We start from the raw sequence: 25,726 nt of genomic DNA on the forward strand, positions 1-25,726 counted from the left end.
ACCTCCTCCTTGGTCTTGCTGCATTTAAAATAAATGACTTTTACTCCCTAAAACAATCCTCTCATTCACATAGCTCCTAGTCCTGCAGAGTACGTGCACATTCATTATCCCATTTGCTCTGGGCTGCACACCAGCTGTCACCTAACTTTCTGCATGAAACCATTCTAGTATAACCTTAGACGAGTGACAAGCTCCCTGCTCACGTGTAGAATAAGAACTGTGGAGTACATGTGAAGTCTTATAATATTAAAATCTATCCTGTCAATATGGGCAGAAAAAAGTTAACTCTTGCCTCAAGCTCTAGGAACACATCCTAGAGAAACCCTTGGAACCTGAAAGAACTAGAGATTTTTTTTTTAAAAGAGTATCAATCTGCAAGTGTCCTTCCAATTAACAACAGAGAGAGCAAATAAGTCTCCAGTCCAGAATATGCAGATAAGTATGAGAATAACTAGATTGTAAATAATGCATAGAATCTTGGGTACCATGACTGTCACTGGTCCAAGATTTGAAAGAATTTAGGTAGAGACAGAGTTTTGAGGAAGAGTCTCCGGGCTTGCTCTTTATAGTGAAAGTTCCTTTCTCGTAAGGCCTTCCCAGCCTACTCTACCTAAAATTTGCACCCCATTGACATTTCAAATCCCCTTTATTGCTTTACACTTTTACCCTCAGCACTCATCACACATGCTACTTATTTTACCTTTTTACCTTGTTTATTGCCTGTTTCCCAGTGAAATGGAAGGTGTATGAGGAAAGGATCCGTTTTGTTCAGTGACACATCCTCACACCTAGAACAGAGCTTGGCACAGCACTGAATGGGTTCACCAATGACATAGGCAGGTCAAGGCACATGCATACAAGGTTCTCAAAGGCCTATTCTTATCTGAGTGAGCCAAAAATTATAATGCTATGTCATGGTTTTTTCACTTAAGGTTAAAAGCGTAAGGGTTTCCTTAATATCACTTGGTTTTCATTGATGAGAGGACCTAAACCAAGTGAAACTTACCATGGGACCCTGCACCAGCTATTCTTAATCCCAACGCTGGGCTATAGATGCATTTTAGGAATGTAAGCTCAAATATAACAAAGATACTCAAAATATAGCCTAACTCTGGACACACATATAGACTATATCTCCCAGCCTCCTTTGTCGTTAGCCATGTGACTGAGTTCTAGCCAAAGTGATGTACAACACTTACAGGTTTGGCCCCTAAGAACCTCCCATCTGTGCTATTCCACTCTCTTTCCCCTGCAACAACTGGATGCTATCAGCAATGTGGCCTTTGGGTATATATGGCAGAACACAGATGGGAGGAATCCCTGAGCTCAGTTGAGGACAGTCACCTAGTAACCAGAAGCATCTACCTTCAACACGAGCAAGAAAGAAACTTCTGCTGTATTTGAGCCTCACACATCTTTGAGCCTACTTATAGATGCGGTCTAGCCTACCCTCCCTAAAACAACTCTCATAGCCTTTACTTTCTCTAATAGAATGAGAAAGCTTATACTGAAATCATGGAAGAATATGTTAACTTGTTCATTCAACAAACATTTATTAAATGTTACTATGTGCCAGGCATTGTTCTCAGCATTGCGGCAATGCTCAAGTTTGCTAAAATTCCTTGTTTTGCTTCATTGAAAGAGATATAGGACAGGGAGTATCTTTCCCCAGCCCTGCTTCTGGTTCTATAACCCATGTGCCCTTAATGCTGCTTACTAGCTGGCTTACGGGTACCAGTTACTCTGCCATTCCTCACAGGAGAGGCAGCTGCATGGAGCTTCTCACACTGCCCACTGCGGCAGGCTGGAAATGAGCTGGGGGAGGGGCAGGAGCAGGGGCTCTTGTACCTGGCACCTGTGGCCAGGACCAGGAAAGCTGGCAGCACCAGCTGTCCCGGGGCACGTCTAGGGCAGACAAACTGGGGGGAAATGGGGCTGCTGTTCACACATACTCATGTGTCAGCATCCAGAATCTAAATGGAGTTAAATCTCGGAGCAGTCAAATAACTAGGTTTTGCTCAGGCCTCGCCAAAAAACACAAGCCTACGTTTCCAAAAGGCTAGTAATAAACCTGAGTGGGCCCTTGTCCAGGATCTCTGCCTTTTGGCAGGGCAGTGCTGGTGTGAAGGAAGTGTGGGGCCAGGCCGAAGGAAGTAGTGTGTGCAGACCTTACAGCCAGACAAACCAGAAGCAGCCCAATCCCCCATCTCTACTTCCTGCCACTCGAGGCACCAGTTGTATTTCCTACTGAGAAGAAAGGTTGCCCAAAGGACAAGAAGGGGGACACTGTAATGGTAAGGTCTCAACATGAAATTTACACCAGAGTCACATGTAAGATAGAAAGGGAACACCGAACTTTCTTGAAACGCCTTGCCCTCAGTATTTCAGCAAAAAAAAAGCCCAACATCTCAATGCTCTTATCAAAATTTGTGGTTTTAATTAAACACTCCTAGTCCATTTTATAATCTGAGTCAAACAAGCAGCAACCAATGCCAGGACACGTTTAAAAGCAGCAATAAGAATCTAACAATGTTGTCATTTAAAGGAGACTCACAATTCAAGGTGGTAGGCTAAGAGCAACAACCTGGCCCTGGTGGGTGTGGCTCAGGTGGTTGGAGCATCATCCTGTGCCCCGAACAGCCTCACCCAGTTGGGGTGCATATTGGGGGCAACCAATCGGTGTTTTTTTCTCTCTCTCTCTCTCTCTCTTTCTCTCTCTCTTCCCTCTTCCTTCCTCTCTCTCTAAAAATCAATAAAAACATCCTCAGGTGAGAATTAAAAAAAAAAAAAAAGAAGAATAGGCTCATCTAACCAATGGTTCACAAGAACCAGGCTTTTACTGGGAGATCGGAGTGGATGCTGATGCCAATTCAGACACTGATTCTCTGCAACACTGTGAGTGCTGGATTTAACCTTGATCAATCTCTCCCCCAGTCTCATGGGAGGAAACATGGTACAGGAAATCAGGTCAAAAACTTGGAAAATGGTGCCAGCTAGGTCTTAAATATTACAGTACTGTCAACAGAAAGAGTTCCTGCCTGCCTCTGTGTACAGACCCCTTCAAACACAAGTTGAATGTTTACTGCATGAACAGGAATGACTAAAAATGAAATGAAAGATCCCAGAGAAGTAGACATAAGTAGTATGGTAAAGCAGAAAAGAGCACTGGAATCGGGAAGACTCATCTAATACCATCTTAATCATTAGCTAAGAGAAAAACATTGAGCAAGTCACAAATAAACTCCAAAGACCTTGGCTTCTTTATTTGTGCAATGAAAGAACTAAATGAGAGAAAGTTTAGGGTCTCTTTATAATACTATGTAATCGTGGCTTTCCAAGGGCTGTAACTCTTTCTTACCTGTTCACCTGAACCTTCCCTTCAATGCATCACATCAGTTTATGCTAAAGTAGCCTGCTTATCAACGCACCTAAGAATGAAAGACACCGAGACTACTGGAATCACATCATGAATTTAGTTTCAAGACCTTTAAGCATGCACATAAAAACTGTAACAAAACAAACCTAGTGGCTTTATCTTAGTTAAAAGGTATTCTAATTTATTTACACATTGATAGTTGCTAGAGTGAGGCAGAAACACCATCTAGGTCAGCGACAAGAACTGCTCCAAATGGCTCACCTATGTCTTCCTGGGGCTGTGGACTTGCCACCAGCCTTCCCACCACCTTCCCCTCCCCACCCCTGGGGAAAAGCACATTAGGAAGACACATGCTTCTTTTCCTTTCATTTAGCCCACATTTCAATGACAGATGTGACCTCAAACTGAAACTGTCTGCCTGTCAACCTGAATCCTTAAGTAGAAATGAGGAGCTGTCACAGAAAATCACTGAAATGATAAGTGATACATCCACAGCCTAGAAGCCGAGGACTAATCATTCACGGTCATCCAGTCTCACATTTCTCGAGACCCGTGTTCCCTAGGCACCATTTCCTACTCACAAAGCACAGTAAACAGTTAAATTCACTACAAAAATTCCCCAAATCGCATATTCGTGGCATGAAAGGAATCACTCAGGGTTTGAAGGAAACCAGATTGGGCTCCTTATTTAGTTCTGTATCACACTTGGGTACTGAGTGAACTGCTTCAAATGAGCCACTATTTAGGCTGCTGCTGGTAACAAGAAATTTCATATAGGCCAATTCAAGGCAATAAGGTTAGGCTTTTCTCTTTTAGTCATTTATTTATATTTGAAACAATAAGAGCTAACACTCCAGTGTTTACTATATGGCAGACATGGTCCTAGGCATTTAACGCAGAGAAACTTGTTCAACCCTCACAAAAACCTTACTGAGGTCGATACTATTCTTATCCCCATTTAACAGGAGAGGGAACCGAGGCTCAGAAGGATTAAGTAACTTGGCCAAGATCACAGAGCTAGTTAGAGGCAGTGCCAGGACTTGAACCCAGACAATGAGGCTCTGGAGTCTGCACTCTGGGCCACAATGCTAAATCACCCACAAATACAAGGTGGGGCTTTCCTCGCTCAGCGGAGCCTTCAGGGACTCCCAGGGCTCACAGCTATACTACTCCCCTGTGTCACTCCCAACAAATGACCTCCCCTCCTCCTCAGAGAGAAAACATAGCCTCTGCAGGTGTGATGATCTGTGCCAGGTAGCCTCTTTTTATAAGCTTACCCACATCCTTCCTTTTCTCTCAAAATAAGTAGCCCCATGGCTCTAATCCTGCCCTCTCTTGTCCCCCCAGGGGTCTTGCTCTCTGAATCCCCCTTACCCTTCATCTTTGACCTCTTCCATCTCTTCTCCCGAAATCTGTAAGCACGTTCAAGCATACCACCTGCCAAAAAACAAAGAAACTAACAAAAACCACCCTCCCTCAATCTTCATCCACTTTTAATTCCGTAACTTTGGCAGCTCTCTCACTCTGTGACCCTGGATAAACTGCTCACTTTCTCTACAAGGCTTCGATTTCTGCATCTAAATAATGACCGCACTGGTCTCTAAGGTCCTTCCAACTCCAACGTTCTGTGGTTCTTAATGTAGAGAAGATTTCTTGGACCAAGTTTAGTTTCTTTACAGTCCCCTGAAGCCCCAAAGTTAATTTTCTTCTAAGGCTGTCAAGCTGTTCCTCCCTCCAGCAATGCTCTGCTCTTTCTTTCCATTTGTTTCCTGAATCCTGGTTAAGACCTAGCTGAAACCTCACCTGCTCCAGGAGCCTGATCTTTAACTCTTAGAGAACTTCAACCATACTCCATAATCGAGCACTCTCCTTATCTTTCACTCTCCTTTCCTTTATTATGACAGTGCCTTATCTTCTATATTACAGTCTGTGTCTCTTCGTTCCCTCAGCTAGACAGCTCTCAATGAGCAAGGACTATGTCGCATTTCTCTGTAACCCCTAAAGGACCTCACACCAAGTAAATCTACAATAGCTGCTCAGACTGAGCTGGCCGACTGAGGGGCCACCCTGCAGCCATTAAGGAAACTAGTGGTCCGCATACATTACAAGATCCCCTGGCTGTGAAGGAAGACCCCCTCTATCTTCCACTTCTCTCTCATACACACATTTATAAACATAAACTTGTCATTCAAGAGCATCAACCAAACTTAGCAACAGGAAAGCTTAGCTAAGTCCTTGATTTCCTTTTATCTGAATCAGACACGGTTATAGTCATGTTTCCCTTTGACCCGAACTTAAGTGATCCCAAGCCCTGTAACTTTATAGGCCTCTGGGTGATCCGGGTTCCACACTTCCACTAATACATATTCTCCATGCTTATTAAGTTCCCTTACTTCTGAACACATATAGCATTATGTTACTTCCTCACTCTGGCAACCAAATTTCCAGGAAACATCTGGAATAATATCAAGAGAGTTGGTGTTTGATCAAAACTACATCCTCAGCTTTACTCATTTGGAAATGACTAATTTCAACCCTTAGGTTTGAATTGAGTACAGATGGATGTGTGTTTCAGGGGTTTGCCAGCACTTTCCAACAGAGATGACAAGTCACCAAGGAAAGCCCTGAAACAGTGCTCACTCCTTCCACCCCAGGAGAACTACGGAGGTGCTGCGCAGTACTGTGAGTACTGTTCCAGCTTTTCCAGCAATCCTGGGTAACTCCTGATGACTCAACGTGAACCCCAAAGTTCCTCAAACAGAATTAACTCAGCTTGTTTTACATGAATGCTCCAGAACACTGGTTCTCAATGTTGGTTACGGATTCTAGAGCACTTTCTTTTTTAAAAAATTATTGATTTTTTTTATTTTGAGAGAGAGAGAGAAACATCAATTTGTTGTTCCACTTATTTATGCATTCATTGGTTGCTTCATCTATGTGCCCTGACCAGAGATAGAACCCACAACCTAGGTGTATCAGGGGTGAGCCACCGGGCCAGGGCCCGTAGAGCACTTTCATAAATACCAGGGCTCGGTTTCCTCCCTTCCGCACCTACCACCCTTCAAAGATTTCAATCTAACTGCTTTAGAGTGAGACTTATACATCAGTATTTTCTTAAAAGCAGCTCAGCTATACTGAATGAATTAAGGTATTATTGTTAAATATTTTAGGTATGATAACAGCATTGTGGCTTGTTTTCGAAAAGGAGTTCTTCATTGGTGGAAAAACTGGTGAAATTCAAATAAGGTCTTCATGTAGTTAACAGTATTGTAGCAGTGTGAATTTCCTGCTTTGATCACTGTACTCAGGATTCTGTGAGATGCTCACTTTAGAGGAAGCTGTGTGAGGGGTATACAGGAACTCTCTTAATTATTGTTGTGACTCTTTTCCAAGTCTAAGTTTCATTCAGATTTAAAACTTTCAAAAAAAGAGTCCTTCACTTTTAAAGATACATAAATATTTATGAATGAATAAATATTTATGAATGAAAGAATATGCTTGAGATTTACTGCAAAATAGACCAGTCGAGCAGGTGACAGGGAGTGGATGGAGGTATGGATGAAACAGGAGTGTTGACATGCTGATGTCTGCAGTAGGTGGGCACTGAGTACATGAAGGTCCACAGTATTTGTCAATACTTCAGTGTGTGTGTAAAACTTTCCATCATATAGACTGAAGGAAAATTCCCCGGTGATCCTGACACATCCTCGGGGCCAAGAAACACTGCTTTGAGTCTTGAAAACATATAATGAGGAGCTCTGTCTTATACCTCCAGCTGCAAAATACCTCACCTCGCTCTTTAAAAATGAGCTAGTCAACCTTTCTGTCCTACACTGTCCTAAACTACAAAACAACAGACATGGATTAGAGGACCTTTCAAAAACAAGACAAGAAGCATTAAAAGTTGATTTTTTCTAAAATCTTCTCTCTGAAAGTTAATGTTGTAGTTTCTAGAATAATAGTAAAAAATGGTAAAGTCTTACTTATGTCTACAAGAACATTTCCCAAGAGGTTTCTTTAAAAATGCTACTTCTGTAAGATGTTAATAGATGTTACCTGATATAAGGGTTCTGAGGTCAAAAAGTTGAAAAGTGCTGGTTTTCTTTACTGTAAGATTCCTAAGAACCTTTAACACGATCATGTGCATTGAGGCTTTCCAAGGTGATAATGGAATATGCAGAAAGTTTTGTCTTCCCTACATGGACTAGTTTCACAGAACTTATTTTAGAAAATAGTTCTGTAGATCAGTGGTTTCAAATCCCAGGTAATGGAGAATGGCTTCAGAATCATTTGGTAAACTTATTAAAATAATGATTCACACCCAGCTGGCATTGCTCAGTGGTTGAGCACCGACCTATGAACCTGGAGGTTATGGGTCAATTCCCCATCAGGGCCCATGCCCGGGTTGTGCGCTCGATCCCCAGTAAAGGGGAGTGTGCAGGAGGCAGCCGATCAATGACTCTCTCATTATTGATGTTTCTATCTCTCTTTCCCTCTCCCTTCCTCTTTCTGAAATCAATAAAAACAAATAAAGAAATAAAAATAATGATTCACAAATCATAACCTAGACTATTGCAGGGACAGGAGGACTCAATATTAAAACAAACAAAAACCCAAGTGATTCTAATACATAATCATGTGTGGGACTTAAAGCGATGCAGATCATAATGTAGTAAAACATATTATACCATTTGAAAGGACACACCAATGCCAACAAATATGAAAGGTTATATTTAATAGTCTTCCAAATAAAAGACTTCCATGAGAGAAGCTTATATACATAAAACAGTTTGTCAAAGATATGTTCTAATATGCTGCAGGTGGTAGCAAATTTAAATCTATCAATATAACTGATGACTACTTTATAATTTCAAGGATGTGCTGCGTCCATTACTGATAATGAATTTGCAGTGATTCTCAACCTTTCCTTGTGTGTTGCCTCACAAGGAAAGGTTGAGGCCTGAGTCATTGGCCAGAACTATTCTATTAAACAACTCCAGAGGGTGCCATTCACATAAGCGGTTTCTCCGAGATAGAGCTCCTGATCTTTTCTTTATATGACACTACTTCAAGGTATCAGGAATATAAAGCCCTTCTTGAGTGAAAACATTGGAAATGTATTTACTTGCACCTTGGTACTCCCAGAGCTGTGCCATGCAGTGGCCCGGTCAATGATATATTTCAGTGCTTCAAAGAAGTACCTATTTACTGTTATTAACAATTACTCAACACCCTACCACGCTCCTTAGTTTACTAGGTACTTTCACATAAATTATTTTGTTTCTTTCCTTACAAAACCTTGTGGGTTAAATAGGCATAATGTTTCCAACCAACCAATAAGAATCACTGAGTTTTTCATGTGCTAACACAGTGAAAAATATAATTTTTAGGGAGATGTCAAGACTCCTGCTCTCAAAGAACTGATACCCTACTTGAAAATAAAATACAAATTACATATAGGAACCAGCTAAAGTCAGTTTGAAGGTGTAATATTAACTAGAGCAAATTAGTATGGCAGGGCTTTACACACACTAATAAGAGCTAACACTTACTTGAAATAAGTCAGTTGGAGAAATACAAATACCATATGATTTCACTTATACATGGAATCTAAAGAATAAAATAAATGAACAAACAAAATAGAAACTGGCTCATAGATACAGAGAACAGACTGGTGGTTGCCAGAGGGGAGGGGAGTTGGGGGAATGGGTGAAAAGGGTGAAGAGATTAAGAAGTACAGATTAGTAGATGTAAAGTACAGTACAGGGAATATAGTCAGTAATATTGTAATAACTATGGTGCCAGGTGGGTATTGGAACTATCAGGGGGAACTCTATATAAAGTATATTATTGGCTATCCACTAAGCTGTACACCTAAAAATGATGCAAAATAATACTGAATGTAAACTGTAATTGAAAAATAAAATTTAAATTAAAAAAAAAGAGCTAACACTTAACTGAGCAATTTAATCTTCACGAAACCCTCAGGGTAGGTTACTACTTATTAGCCCCATTTACCAAATGAGAAAACTGAGACCAAGAGGAGGTAAGTAACTTGCCCAAGCAAACAAGTGTCACCAGGATTCAAACTCCAAATTGGTCTAGCTCCATGAACCACTCTTTTCACCATCACATTTTACTGCTAAGAAAGACAATCCCCCAAAGCAACAAGGACAAATGTAGAAAATTATATGGAAAAATGACTGCTTTCCATAAAACTGCAATCACTGGCTCTACTGCCCAGTAGAGGACTCAGAGACTCACACTAATAAGTCAGCAATGTTATTTTCACACAGTACTTACCTCTTTGATTCGTTTAACCAAAGCATTCTGATCAAAAGCAACGGCCTCTGCACACTGATGGAGGTGATCCTGATATCGGAGGCAGAGCTGCAACACCTGCTGAGAATCCAGTTTCTCCAATTTGGTATTTGTTGGGGAAGTCTGGCCACTCAACAGCCCTTCAAAGCAGAAAAGAAAAAAAAAAAAATGAAATCAAATGAAATGGCAATCACTATCAGGAAACTTATGAATAAAGTAGCTTAATAAGTTTACTAAAGACTGGGTAAGAGACCTAGATTTAATCTTGCATCTTTTGTTATATGCTAATAACAATCATAGCAACTATCATTTATGAGGCATCTATTACGTGCCAAGCACTGGCAAAGTGTTTTCTGTGCATTATTATATGCTCATAATCACCATGGAAAGTAAGGTATTATTAGCCCCATTTTACAGATAAGGAATCCAAGACACAGAGAAGTTAAGTAACTTCCCTAAAGTCACATAGCTAGTAAGTGGCTTCTCCAAGATAGAACTCCTGACCTTATGATACTACTCCAAGTATCAGGGATATAAATTACTTCTTGATTGAAAACTTTAGAAGATGTATTTACTTAACTCCTTTTAATAATCAAAATGGTTGTCTGAGAAACTGCGAAAAAGAAAAAATGTATAAGGAAACTGTTAGGAGGAGATGCAAACATGAAAAGTTTAAAAAGTGAACAGAGTATCAGCTGACACACCATAAATCTCACTAGTCACATTTTCTTCCAACAGAAGTTTAGTTGTCTAACTATTAAGTTCCCTTACATTTGCATAGGACATTCTATTTTGAAAGCCTTTCCTACAGACTTATCTCACTTTTCTTTAAGGTATATAGAACAGGATAGTTATTAGCATTTACAGAAGAAATCAAGAGGCTAAATGACTTGCCCATGGTCACACAGCAAAGTCCTGACTATAACACAAGTCCCCCAACTTTTGGCCAAGTGCATTCTGCCAACCCAAAGGTTCACACCTTTTGGGGGGTTAGGGCTCCTTTACCTTCTCAAACATTACTGAGGACCTCAAAGAGCTTTGGCTTATGTAGTTTATAAAAATATTCACCCATTAAAAATTAAACAGAGAAAATTCTTAAATATTTATTAAATCATTTAAAAATAACAATAACACCATTAAATGTTAACAAATAACATATTTTAAGAAAAAAGAATTATATTTTCCAAAACAAAAAAGTCAGAAGAGTGGCACTTGTTTACATTTGTCTAAGTCTTTTTCATGTCTGGCTTAATAGAAAACAGCTGGAGTTTCGTATCCACTGCTATGTTTAATCTGTCACTCTTTCACATCATGGAACCTCTGAAAAACTCTATTGTACACTTGTAAGAGAATGGGAGTAATGAGCAAATGTCTAAGTATTATTGTGAAAACGGTTTTGACCTGAGAGAATCCCAAGCAGGGTCCTGGGGCCCTCAGGGGTTCCCCACCACCATACTAGTGATGCAGCAGGAGGAACACCAAAGTAAACATGACAAAGGGGCACACACTGGGCATGATGGGGGGACCTACCCACATCAAAAGTCATCTTAGGAACCCTTCCCCATTCCTGTCCCTGCCCACCAATGTCAAGCCCTTGCTGGTTCTGAGGTATTGGAGCCTAAGCCAGGGTACTTTTCTCCCCCAGACAGGCTGTGAAATGAGCTACCCAGCTGGGCAGCCCCAGAGAATCCTTGGAAGTACCAGTCACTGCTCTCAGATCTTCATCTGGCCTCACAGAGCAGAGCACAGGGTTGAACCCGAGGCACTGCCTCGCTCCCCCATTCCACTGCCAGCACTGGGTCCCTCGGCTGTTTTGCTGCTGATCCTAAACAAAGAGCCCCGTTACTCCAGTGGACCTGCAGCTTTCGGTGCAGCTGGTATTTGCAGAAATGGGGATTTATTTTTTAACTGAAATTTTTATTGAGATCCTGTGTACAGGATCTTGTGTATCTCTTTACCCAGTTTCCCCCAAAGGTAACATCTTGCAAAACTACGCTGCAATATCACAACCAGGATATCGACATTGATACAGTCCACGGATCTTACTCAGATGTCCCCATTTGACTTACATTTACTTGTGTGTGTGTGTGTGTGTGTGTGTGTGTGTGTGTGTGTGCACGCACACAAGTTTGCGCACCAGTGTATGTAATTCTATGTGTAGGGTCCTGTGTCCTCCATCACCATCACACACTGAGCCATCCCGCGCACAAGGCTTCCATGTGCTGCTGCTTATAACCACACCCCCCTCTCATCCTTGCGAGGGAGCATCCTTAACCCCTAGCAAACACTAACCTGTGCACCATTTGTCACTTGAAAAATGTTTTATAAGTGGAATAATACAATATGCAACCTGTGGGGACTGACTTTTTCCACCAAACAAAATACATTAGAGATTTACCTAAGTTGTTGCATATTGTCAACAGTTGGTGCCTTTTTATTTCTGAGGAGTATTCCATAGCATGTATGTACCAGAGTCTGTTCAACCATTCACCTACTGAAGGACATTTAAGTGTTTCCAGTTTAGGGCTGTTACAAAACTTCTGTGAACAGTCGTGTGCAGGTTTATATGTAAACATAAGTTTTTGTATCTCTGGTATAAATGCTCAAGAGAGCAATTTCTGAATCATATGGTAACTGCATGTTTAGTTTTATAAGAAACTGCTAGGTTTCTAGAGTGCCTCTAATCGAGATGGTGTTTTTTTTCAGACCACTGAAATTTCATAACATAATTATCAAGGGCTACCCTACCACTGACAAAGAACACAGTCCCAGAAGCAGATCTGGGAGGGAAGATACCAAAAGCTTTTGCTGTAAATCCAAGACTGAAGTAGGAAAAGAGTGAGGACGCACTATGGAAAGAGGAACAATTTTGTGGCATCAATAGGGGGCCAGGATAATGCAGAAGTCATAAAGGAAACAATCATAAATTCGACAATATAAAAACCAAGATTCTCTAAGGCAAAAAAACCCCACACCAAACCTGGGAAAAATATTTGCAGCTCAAATCACAAAGGGTAAGTGTCCTATTATATAAAGAGCTCCTAGAAATTGGCAAGTTAAACATCAGCCAAAGACAGAGAGACAAAGGATCTGAAAGGGCATTTCACACAAAAGGAAATACCAATGCCTCAGCTACAAAAAAAGATGCACAACCTCATTCATCATAAGAAAAACAGAAATTAAAACTTTACTGCTAGCCCATTTTTCACCTACCAAATTGGTAAAAGTCCAAAAGTATGATAAAAACTCCGTAGGTGGAACTATGAGGAAACAGGCATTGCTGATTCGTGTGTAAGTCATTACCACCTCCATAGAGGGCAACTTGGCATGGATATCAAAATTATAAATGCATAAAGCCTTTGATAGAGTAATTTCACTCCTAGGAATTTACATGTACATTAGCACATGTGTTAAATGATGTAAAATATATCTAAGATTATTCATTGCAGCAGTTATTATAATAGTAAAATATGAACAAACACCTCAAGGTCCATCAAGAGGGAGCTTGCTAATTAAACCATGGTGCAGCCATAAGTAGTAGAATACATAGAAAAGAATGGGGAAGCTCTGTAAGTAGTCACATAGAAAAATCTCCAAAAGATATTAAGTAATAAAAGAAAGGTATATATAATAATGTATGGAGTCTGCTACCATTGTATAAAAGGGGAGGGACAAGTAAACAAAAATATATACTCACATTCTCTTATATTTACATAAAGAAACTGAAATGGCAAGAATTGGTTGGAGAACAAGGGTCTGTAGGGAGACTTTCATACATACTTTTAACATTTTTTAACCATATGAATGTATTTCCCTTTCAAATATTTTTAAACACTCATTTTAACAAAACGTGACCAAAGTATTTTCTACTTATTAGAATGGCTTCTTGGGCAGCTTTCCCTTCTTCCCTCACCCCAAGTATCATCAACTCTGTAAGTCAAAGCCAGTTCCTATCTTCCAAGGTTTGTGTGGATGAATATACCTTAAAACAGTGTCTTCTCCAAGGCCATTAAAAGTCTCATAACAAACTGTGAGCTGGTAGAACAGGAGCCATGCTTTACGTACCATTTTATCTCCTGTACTTGAAAGGTTCTCAAGTTAGGTTATGAGGATGCAGTTTTATTGCTGGGATTCCAAGAAAGAGTGAGTTGAGGAAGACTTTGGGAGGAAAAAAGGCTTTTCAGGGTCCCTACTCTGCATTCTCCATATACGCTTAAGAGTGAGGCTGGTCTCAGTCTGAACCTGCTCCTCCAAAGTGTGTAAGGGAAGTTTCCAGTGCTTGAGATGGCACCTAGGAGCCCGTATTGCAGAATGGCAGGGGAAAAGCCACAGGGCCAGCCCCAGCTTCCCGAGGGCTGAAGCAGAGGACCCAGACCCAACTTCAGCTCCCAACATAAAACCCTTCCTCTTCCTCTTTTAAAAAATCGGGGGAGGGTGGATTTCAAGAAAGCTACCAAGTCCAGAAGGCACCCTAAGGTGTTCAAGTGAAGTTGCCCAGCCAACTTCAAAGTAAAAGAAATTACACTTTAAATCACCCTTATAAATGACAATTGTACCCTCTAAATCATCTTTTAAAAAAAAAAAAAAAGAGCCCAGTTTCATGGGTCTATTGTCAGAATATGCTTCTCTGACTCACAGGAATCTCAGAAAATCTGCCACAATCCTGCTCCAAATAACAGAAGGAACAAGAAGAGAAAAAACGATGGGCCCCTTTTTTCACAAGTCACAAAGCAGCGGCAACCCAGGCAAATTCTGGAGGCAATGGATACAGTGCTCCCATCGCTCTCACGTGTCAAGAACTCACCTGCCTCATTTTGATGAATGAACTACCGCTATATCTCCTGATAAAAGGAGGAGGGAGAACAGAAAGCTGGGTTAATTTAGAGATGGCAAATTCTGTCATTTTTACGAGACCGCAACCCACCAGACCTCAGAACTGTTTTTACTCTGAATGCACATTAAGAGTTTTACAAATTGTTGATGCTTTTGATGAGGTATGTACTCTCCTGCTCTCTCAATCCCCACCCAACCTCCCTCATTCACCTTCCCTACCTAACCTCTGAGGGCCCCTAGCTTTACCCCTGTTTTAATTCTTACTTACCAACTCTAATAATAACCTAAACTCTTAAGTAATAGAGAGTGAACCATATATCACCTTGAAATTATTTTTTTATAATTTTATAAGTGTCCTTTATGGTTAAAATTTTATCATTTTTTAAATTTTTTATTATATAAATTTTCCAACATATAGAAACAGAAAAATATATACCCAAATATTCACCATGTAGATTCAAAAACTAAGATTTTATCATATCTGCCCTGGCCAGTGGCTCAGTTGGTTGGAGCGTTGTCACATATACCAAAAGGGTTGTAGGTTCATACCTAAGTTGCAGGTCCCCGGTCAGGGTGCCTATGGGAGGCAACTGATCAATGTTTCTCTCTCACATCAATGTATCTCTCTCTCACTCTCTCTCCCCTTCCTCTTTCTCAAAAAAAAAAAAAAAAAAAAAATCAATAAAAACATATCCTAGAGTGAAGATTTAAAAAAATTTTTTAAAGACTTTATCATATCTATTTCACCTTTCTCTATTTTTTCTTTTCCCAAGCCCATTAAAAATCATGATATTTCACTCCTAATACACTGTTGTTCCACATATTAAATTAAAGTTTCTAAATTATGTCTTCCTTACTGAGCTAGGGAACAGGGCCATTACCCTCCGTTTTCTAATTCTTCTTTAGCTTAAAGCAGTGATGTACACAAAGTAGATGTTTATTGAGTTAAAAACCTGATCTAATAGATTCCATATATTAAGAGCTGGGTTTGCAGATGGTAAATGCTGGAGACATTTCCTAAGGCCCTGTTGAAACCACTTTGTTTGTACAGGAATGGAGAGCAGGCTCCAGGGAAGGCGAGGACCGAGGCTGACTATTACACAGATCAGCAAGCTGCCGTGTGCACCTACCTCTTTGTGTAAAGTGTTGAGTGGAAAAATCACCACGGTTAGAAATTTGGAAAATATTTTGCTGAGCAATCTTTTTCTTTCTGAAATGACAGGTAGGGGGGAAAATGTTTTTCTGAAATATAATAAAGAGCCATATGGGTATTAACCTGGGTTATTACCCAGCTGAATTCCTTGACTTTTAGAGGCTTAGTCACTTACAGGACTAGAAATGAGTGTCATGAGTAGTGGGGCCCATATTTGAGAAACAGTATTAAAAGCTCCATTTCCTACCACAGAACCCAGAAAGCAGAATCTATGTAACTTTGGCAAAAGTTATTGTGAAGGTACAATTAAGCAACAACAGATTATGAGGAGAAAAAATTCCCCTAAAACTAAGAAGGGATTTTTTGACTCAATTGGTTATGGTATATTTCAAAGACAAAAAAAAAAAAAAAAGCACAGAAACCATGTGTATTCTTTATGTAAATAAACTCTAGTTCTCAAAGGCACTCCTTCCCCTTATCTTAAAGAAAGGGGAAAGTCTAAAAACCTTTGTCCAACTTGAACAGGACCTTATGATGTGTGTTAGAGCTCAGTTCCTTTGCGGCATGTAGAAAAAGGGTGCCCTCCGCAACTGGTTCCCTTAGGAACTTGCATCTCCACTCAGTCACATCAGAGGAGCACCAGTCTCACCCAGAAGGAGCCGCTCAGAACGGCTATCATCGTTGTTTCGGTTAAACCATGTGGCTCAAGAAACTGCAAGTACAGACAAGCCCAATATAACATGCCAACTCACCACAATGCTCAGTGTGGATAAAAACATTGCTCCCAGGATCTCCCTCCTAACAGTTTCCTAAAAACACCAGAGGGCCAAAAAAAACCTGTCTCACTGAGGTAGTGCTATAGACTGAATGTCTGTGTTCCCCTCCAAACTCATATATTGAAACCTAGTCCCCAATGGCACGATCTGAGGAGGTGGAGCTTTTGGGGGGTTATCAGGTTATTAGGGTGGAGCCCTCATGCATGGAATTAGTACTATTCTAAAAGAGACCCCAGAGCCCTGGCCAGTGTGGCTCAGTTGGTTAAGCATCATCCTGTGCACTGAAAAATCACCAATTAGATTCCGGGTCAGGGCATATGCCCAGGTTGTGGCCTCAATTCTTGGTGAGGGTACCTGCAGCTGATAGATGTTTCTTCTCATATCAATGTTTCTCTCTCTCTTCCTCTCCCTTCCTTTCTCTCTAAAAAAATCAATAAAAACACATTTTTTTAAAAAAGAGACCCCAGAGTGCTCACTTGCCCCTTCTAGCATGTGAGGACACAGCAAAAAGAAGGCTATGAATCAGGAAGCAAGCCCTCACCAGACACTGAATCAGCCACCACCTTGATCTTGAACTTTCTAGCCTCTAGAACTGTGAGAAACAAATTTCTGTTGTTTATAAGTCACCCATTCTATGGTATTTCGTTACAGCAGCCTGAACAGACTAAGACAGGAAAAGCTGAATTCAGCCCCATTATTTATTAGCTGTGTGAATTTGGACTATGTACCTTTATCTCTGAGCTTCAATTTTCTCATATGTAAAACGTGTAAAATGAAAACTCTAAAACATTGCTGAAAGAGACTGAAGAAGACATAATAAATGGAAAGAGAGCTCATGTTTCATGAATTGGAAGACAATACTGTTAAGATGTCAATACTACCCAAAGAGATCTACAGATTCAATGCAACCCCTGTCAAAATTCTAATGACTTCTTTTTTTGGCAGAAATAGAAAAACCCATTTTAAAATTCATATGGAATATCAAAGGACTCCCAATAACCAAAACAATGAACAAAGCTGGAAGACTCACACTTCCTGATTTTGAAACTTACTACAAAGCTACAATAATCAAAATAATGTGGTACTGGCATAAAGAAAGACATAAGTCAATGGAATAGAATAGAGAGCCAGAAAGAAATCCTCAAATATATGGTCAAATGATTTCCTACAAGGGACGATTCAAAAGCAGAAAGGACAGTCTTTCAAATAAATGGTGCTAAGAAAACTTGATATCCACATGCAAGAGAATGAAACAACTCTTATCTAATACCACATACAAAAATTAACTCAAAACGGACCAAAGACCTAAAACTATAAATCTCTTAGAAGAAAACATAGGGCAAAAGCTTCATGACATTGAGTTTGGCAGTGATTTCTTAGCTATGACACCAAAGATACAGGCAACCAAAAGGAAAAAATAGACAAATTAGACTTCATGAAAATTTAAAGTTTTTACATCAAAAGGTACTATCAACAGAGTAAAAAAGGCAACCCACAAAACAGAAGAAAATGTTTGCAAATCATGTACCTGATAAGGGATTGATATTCAGAATAATATATAGAGAACTATCAAAACGCAACATAAGACAAACAAACAACCTGATTCAAAAGTAATCAAAAGACTTGAATAGACATTTCTCCAAAGAAGATATAAAATGGCCAATAAGCACATGAAAAGATGCTCAACAATACTAATTATAAGGGAGATGCAAATCAAAACTACAATGAGATACCACCCCATACTCATTAGAATGGCTACTATCAAAAACAATCAAAATGACAAGTGCTGGAGAGGACATGGATAAATTGAAACCCTTGTACACTGTTGATGGAAATATAAAATGGTACAGTCACTGTGGAAAACAGCATGTCAGTTTCTCGAAAAATTAAACATAGAACTAACATATGATTACTAGCAACTCAGCTTCTGAAAGTAATCATACTTTAATTCCATGTTAAATTTTTTCTCATTTATCCTTGTATTATTATTATTTTCCATATGAACTGTAAAAAGACTTTTGCCCCACCCTGTATGTTAAAGCCCTCTGTAAACAGTAAGCTACATATTATTATAATTTACTAAAATTTAAGTAATGTCAGTAACTATATAAAGCATTTTACATTTCATGAGTACAAAAAACCATAGCTAGCATTAAAAATGGCACTCTCTTAGCCAAGCACTGCGCTAAGCATATTTTATAGTTTATCTTATTTGTCAGGATGACCTTAGGTGGCATTTTCTTGTCCCCTAGACTTAGTAAGTAAAGTCATATGGTAGTAATAATAATCTTGACAACAAATCACAGTAATGGGAATAAGTACTGGAATTAATGAAAGGAAAAATACTATAAATTAATGATTTTGGGTAACAGAAATATTACTGTAATTGAAGGGAGATCATACAGTAGCCAGAGCATGAGAGCTCTGGATTGCCAATTCTTGAAATTCCAGTGTGCATAATTTGGCAACTTACTTGAGGAATTAATTTAAAATACCACTTTCTTCTTAATTTATGCTTAAGATAGCTTTGCTTATTTGAGATATGGTTTGGAATCTAAATGTTTTCAGTAGCAACATAGCTCATTTATAACTAAATCTTACTCTTCGTGGGCTGTATCTCTGGAGCACAGTTGGTTAAAGGTTCATTTTTGGGATTTACCAGAGCATAGTTTTTGTGTATTATTATTGACATTCTTGCTCTCTCCCCAGTTACCCTGTAAGGTCCTTGAGGGAAGAAATCATGTATTTTTATCTCTGAAAGATCCAAGGCACATACAAGTGCCTTATGGACATATACAAAATAGTTCTGCATAGATGTTTGCTATTTCTAATACTGAGGAATGCCCGTATTTTAATGGGTTCTGCAACATACAGTTGGTGCGCCCTTGGACCTTGGCTAAAGATCTCTTAACTTCTGAAGGCTCGAGTGCCTGGTTACTCCACTCCATTTCCTCCAAGCAAAGTTCTGATTTAAATTTATTTCTCACCAGAGCAAGAGACACACATTCTGTTCATAGCTCTCCAAATAAATGAACTCATTCCCGCCTCTAAAGTAAACTTACGTCACCCATATATGAAGATATGGGCTCTTCTTGTTCGAGTAGTGAATGAGACTTTATCTATAAATCACTTGACTGCAGCCTTTTGAAAATTCAGCAAAGGCAGTTATGTGGAACTACAAGATAAAAGTGATATCAAAGGTCAACAAAACGGATTAAACTTTGCTCCTTTCCCCTAGCAACTATGTAAAAATACACACATCATATATCCATCCCATCATCACTCGGTCAAAATTTGATTGATCTAGAGTAATTAAATCATATATTCAGGAGGTCCACTCCTTGGTTCCTTGACCCTTGGTGTCAAGTTCACTGAGATAACATATCTGAATCCCAACGTAGCCATAAACACAAAGATTCTTATCACAGGGCTAACAGAGCTGGTTTCCACATTCCAAGTCCATCAAGCTTGTGCGTCACTGCCTTTGTTGTAGAAGATACTCAGGTTGTAAAAATTCAAACTTTTCCCACTATCCCTAAAGCACACAGCTGTGAAAACATCCTCCTTTATGAAACACATCAGTTGATAATATTCAGAAAACAATTATGTAATTATTTGTTACTCTTTTCTCATTCTGTGCTTTAGTTTCCCCAGAAACAGGAAGCAACACCATAGGGAACTGGGGAGAGATGGGCAACCGTAGGAAAGAAATCCTTGGTGTCCCAAACCAAGGGAGAGGAGCTGGGATTATTAAAGAGAAACAAGCAGAAGCAATACGCCTCCGATAATGATACACACACACTGCCAATGTGATACGCTAACCGAATAACCCAGCGATTTTCAACTGGTGGGGCACAAAAATTTTAAAACATGTACTACCTGACTATTTAGTTAGGGGCACTGACCTCTTTTCCCTTATACTGTCATATAAAAAAATGACAACAGCCAACACAACAAAAGCCGTCTGCCGTGAATACCGTCTTGAACCATAAATATATAGGTCATATACCAGAGCTGCATATTATTGGTCACATACATAATAAGGTTGTGTCTGACTGGTTAATTCTTCATGCCAGAAATCCTTTATACAAGTATAGGCACCTGATTTTTTTTAAAGTCTTTGGAGTAAAAAGGGTAGGTACTTACCAGTATTATTCCTTTTTGTAAATCAATCAAAATTTTACCTCTTTTTTTGTGAGATCAGCCAAAAATGTGCTTTTTGGTGTGCCACCGAATTTTAGTAATTAATTTATATGCGCCATGAGATGAAAAAGGTTGAAAATCTCTGGAGTAACCCAAAGACACGAACATCTTTAGAACAAATACATCTTATTTGATGATACTAATGTAAGTAAGTTAGGGAGACAAACTTGCAAACTGGTTTTAGAATTAGACCTGGGTTTAAATATTGGCTCTACCTTTAAAAGCTGTGTGACAGGAAAGGTCTTCAAACCTCTCTGAACCTCAGCATCTTCATCTGCCAAATGAGGATAATTTATACAAGGATTAAAGGAGATAATGTAATACCTTTGTTCAAAGAAGAAAGAAGAAAGGAAAAAGAAGGGGAAGAAAAGACAGGAAGAAAGAAAGAAGGCCACAGGTTGTTGGTATGTATTACTAGTGGAAAGGTGGGACTGTGTATACTAAAACCACTGCTCACCTGCAACTTCTAAGAAAAAAATAATAAAATGAGTAGTGCATAAAAGCACTCTGGAACTTTTCTGTCCACCAAGTATAAAAATATGTGGAAAGTTTTTCCATCCAACCTATGTTCACATATATAATTTTCACTATAAAGATAAGACAAAGCTAAATTATACCTTGGAAGGAAACAAAAACTAAAAAAAAAGTAAGTCAAACATGTTTGTTTTTATGTTAAGTATAGTTGAAACTAGTAGATAAATACATAAAGGTGAAATATTTCCAGACTTATTTTTAGGGAGCCTTCAATTAAAAACAAATTAAACAATAAGTGAAAGTTATAGGAAATCAAATTTGGGCTTAAGTGAAGGCACCACATTGAACTAATCAAAGCTGTCCAATAAAGGAGCAGATTGCCTTGTATGACAATGAACTGCTTGGGATTAGATATTCAGCAAGTCATGGCCAGAAGTCTATCTACTTTGATGAGATATTCTACAAAATATACTCAATTCAGGGACTGTGCAAGAAGTAGGTTGTGTGATAAAACATTAAAAATCTCTTCCAATTCTAAGATTCTGTAATATTTTAATACTATAGAGTGTGATGCACAGCCAACTCTCCGGTATCAATGTCAGGGTAGAGTTCACCTAACTTTTCCCTAATTAAAGAAGGGTATGACATTCCTCTAAGAAACAGATTTGTCATTCAATTCAACATGTGAGAAGCTGGGTTAATGGCTCTCATGACCCTCAAAACCATACTGTTTTCCTCTCTCCTGGCCACTTTTTTCCCTCACTGGTTGCCTTGCTTATAATCTATTCAATCTAATTCCATAAATATTTACTGACCTCTACTAGAAATCTATCCAAAAGAAACAAACTGCAACTCAAAAGAAGATTTATATACCAAGGTTGTTTACTCCAGTATTATTTTAATATCAAAAATGTCCTCCAAGAGGAAAATGGTTATATAACTATACAACTATAATACATTTATACAAAGAAACGTTATACAGCTATTAACATGGTGTTTTCAAATAATATTCGATAATAGAGGAAATGCCACAATATAATCTTAAGTGAAATGTGATACAAAGACAAATTCAGCATGATTCTAATCACAAAGTACATGTATTTCATATATGTGCTTAACCTACAAGGAAATACAGAGCAAAATGTTAATAATATCTATGTTTAGGAGGTGGGATTTTTAATATTCTTTTTTAAAACCCTGTTTTCCAAATTATCTAAAATAATCGTATTGTCATTCTAAAAAAAGAAACATTTAAAAAATATATATATGAGCAAAAAAAGCTATGCTATAGATATACTGGATTTGTAACTCTGAAAGTGAAAACAATTCCTTTAAAAGGAGGAAGCCTGGTATAAAAAAATTAGTTTGTGTCTGACCCTGCATTTGAGATAGTTGCTAAGCACAGTGCTGTCTTTAAATTAATCAGTAAACAGGGAACAGCTGGGACAATATCCAGTTTTATTGAGGATGTAGAACAACAGGAACTCTCATGCGCAGCTAGTAAGGGTATAAATCAGCATGACCACTTTGAAGAGTAATTTGACTGCATCTAGTAAAATTGAAAATACGTGTGCCTTACTACACAGCAATTTATTCCTAGTTACACACCCTAGAGAAAACTCTCAATCATGTGCATGAGAAGACATGTATAAGGATGCCCACTGCAAACTGTTTAATAGTGAAAAAACTTGAAACAACTCAAACATTTAATAGGACACCAATTAAATAAACTGTCAAATATTCATTCAATGGAATACTATACAACAGTGAAAATGAGACATATATCCACATGGATAAATTTCAAAACTAATAGCCAAAAAAGAAAGTTATAAAATATATGAAAAATTGATACAGTAAAATACAACTTATAGTAAGTCAAACACATGAAAGAATATTAGGTATTGTTTAGAGATACAAAAATATGTGGTAAAAAGTAAAGCCATGAAAAAAATTCATGGGCCTGATGAACATCAGTAAGATCAACAATTCCCTGCAGAAAGGAAGGGAAAAGAAAGATTAAGAAAGGCTACAGAGAGGAAGGGAAAAGAAATATTAAGGAAGGGTGGTAAGGGGGGCTTTAAGTGTATCTGAAATGTTTTTCTTCTGTGGAAAGCGAAACCATAGTTTCCATCAGGTTTGCAAAGAGGTCTCAGACCCAAAAGAATTTAAGAATTACTGCTGTGGATAGAGCCTTGCCCTCAATAGCAATTGCCAGCTGCTACCTAAAATTCCATTTTTCATTTCCAGTATCTCAGCACATAGCAAAAATAACAAATACCTGAGTCTTCATTTACCAAGTCTGTCAGATTTTAATATTTTGCCATATTTGCTTCAGAGCTGTTTTGGTTTTTGTGGGGGTTTTTTCAGGAAAACTTATACTCTCTCTTTAGCTACATGGTTGACCAACATGATTTCTACAGATGCTAAGATTTAGCAAAACTAGACAATTAGGGAAGAAGCCATGCACTGGCTGCTCAGAAAGATAGCCTGATAAGAACAAGACTTTCACTGAAGACTGCCAAGGTGTTTGACAACTAGCGAGACGGCTAAAACAAACACCAGGGATATGCATGCAACTGAAGGTCTTCAAAACTAATTAAAAAGGTTTGGGAAACATTAAAAGAAATGTTCTTATGCTTAACTAATTAAGCCTTTGTGTAAACCTAAGGTATACAATAAGCTGTGACTGATAATGAAGATGATGAGATTTTTTGTTCCTATTTCTAAAAACTTTCCTCTATTGGTACATTTTATTTAATAACATGGAGTTTAGCTAATTTTATGCTAATATTTGGCTAAAGTTTATGCTTAGTTTTTCCAATAAAGCAATGTATTATTTTCAGAAATTCCAGATGAACAGAAAAATATGACACTTTTGGTGAGTGACTCAGTTAACGAAGTCTAAGGAAAATGGCTGTTAGACCAAGAAGCCAGAATGAAAGTAACAGCTGACACTGCACCTAAACTGCTGCCTAAGTATCTAGAAGGACACAGTCTTTTGAAGGCAAGGCTTTAAAATATCAAACCTACAAAAGTACAGTAAATACTGTAATTCAACATTCCATGTGAAGGTCTTTAACTGATTTAGTTACCTCACACAAGGCTTTCCCCTGAAAGTTCTAGATCTGTGATACACTAAATTGTCCCCGAAATACTAACACTGTAAGCTTAACAATGACATGGAAAATCTCCCGTTTCTTTGCTATCGCCTTTCATTACCTCCATGTCTGCTATCTTTATATACCAATCCCAATCTTCTTCCCCCTTATCCTGTCCGATTATTCCCCCTACCTTATCTCCTACCTGTCTCTACCCTGGGGTATATATTTGCTGCCTCTCAGAAAACAAGGAACCACCCACAGCACTGGAGATCTGGGGGAACAGTAACGGGCTAGTTAAGAAGCCATTTCTACCTCACCCCTTTCTTTCCTGGCAAGGTCCTTCCCTGCTATCCATCTTTCCAAACTGCTTTTCCCAACAGTGTTTTTTATGAAGTCTATTCTGAATGAAAGCTATATATAAATACACAACTTCCCAAGACTTCCCAAGACCTTTATGCAAAACAAACAGTAAAGAAAACGGTGCTGCTTCGTAATACTGTAAAGCACACATTGGTTTTAGTTCTGCCCTCTTTGGGGAGGACTTGGAAAAATGGGGGCCTCTCTGGCTGTCAGAAACTGAGACACTAGTGATATGCAGAGGAAAAAGATGCTAATCATCCGCCAATATACAGGGCAGTCCCATGCAGTGAAAACTGTCTGTCTAAAATGCTCCCAACGCACTTCCACAACTCTTGTTATATAACACTGTACCATAGACATTCACTGAGCCAGATAACTCCAGCTCATTTCAATAAATAACTGGCTAACCTCAACATTTCCTGGCTTTTAGGAATATGTGAAATCAGCCATCAGGTTGCCCAAATTTCCATGTTGCACAGAATTTGGGGGTGGGGGGAGCCGGTAGTGGCATTCCCCCCACACACAGTCTGCAGTATTACCTTCTGGTGTTTGGAAATCCTGAATTAAAATGACTAGGTTTTGAGTTTGGTATCACTGTGTTTTAGAAACTTCACTCACACTTGATGCAGCACTCAGTTGAGCCAAGACAGCTACAGGGGCCATTCTTCCCTGAAAACGTGTCAAGGCGGTTACATAACCCTCCACAGGGATCAGTGCACAGGGCCTGGGAGGGAGTGTGGGAGGAGTCCCGTAAACATCTCCCCCCTCATCAGTCCATGTTCCAACTCAGATTCCTCCTGACAAAACAAACATGGCTTTATATCATAGTAATTCTTTTGTAGCAAGCAACTCTTTCTCACATTCCTTCTCCTGCTTATTTTTCCCCATAATTCTTTACCCTTTGCCCGCAATCCCTCCTCCCCGCCATGTTGTACTATTTGTATGGAAAAAAAAAAATTGAGTTGTTTCTTGCCAAGTGTGACATCAACTCATTCTTATTTAGTGATGTCCAGCAAGAACTTGCTCTCCCGAAACGTTTGCTAGTTTGAAGCAACAAGATTAGGAACTGCATTTTGCTTCCCGTCTCTTGTTTTTGATGCGTTAGTGTGTCTTCTGAAACAAATGATGT

The 25,726-nt window shown here is 39.0% G+C and overlaps 1 protein-coding gene across 1 annotated transcript in view; it reads right to left on the bottom strand.

Moving 5' to 3' along the window:
* BORCS5 (BLOC-1 related complex subunit 5) overlaps nucleotides 1–25,726 on the bottom strand; it is a 66,652-nt gene that overhangs the window by 15,766 nt on the left and 25,160 nt on the right. The window contains exon 3 of the mRNA XM_081128122.1: nucleotides 9,680–9,837. Within this exon, the coding sequence (XP_080984248.1) occupies nucleotides 9,680–9,837 (158 nt within the window). The remainder of the gene's footprint in view (nucleotides 1–9,679; nucleotides 9,838–25,726) is intronic.

This window comes from Miniopterus schreibersii (assembly GCF_964146895.1).
Source record: "Miniopterus schreibersii genome assembly, chromosome: 2".
NCBI lineage: Eukaryota > Metazoa > Chordata > Mammalia > Chiroptera > Miniopteridae > Miniopterus > Miniopterus schreibersii.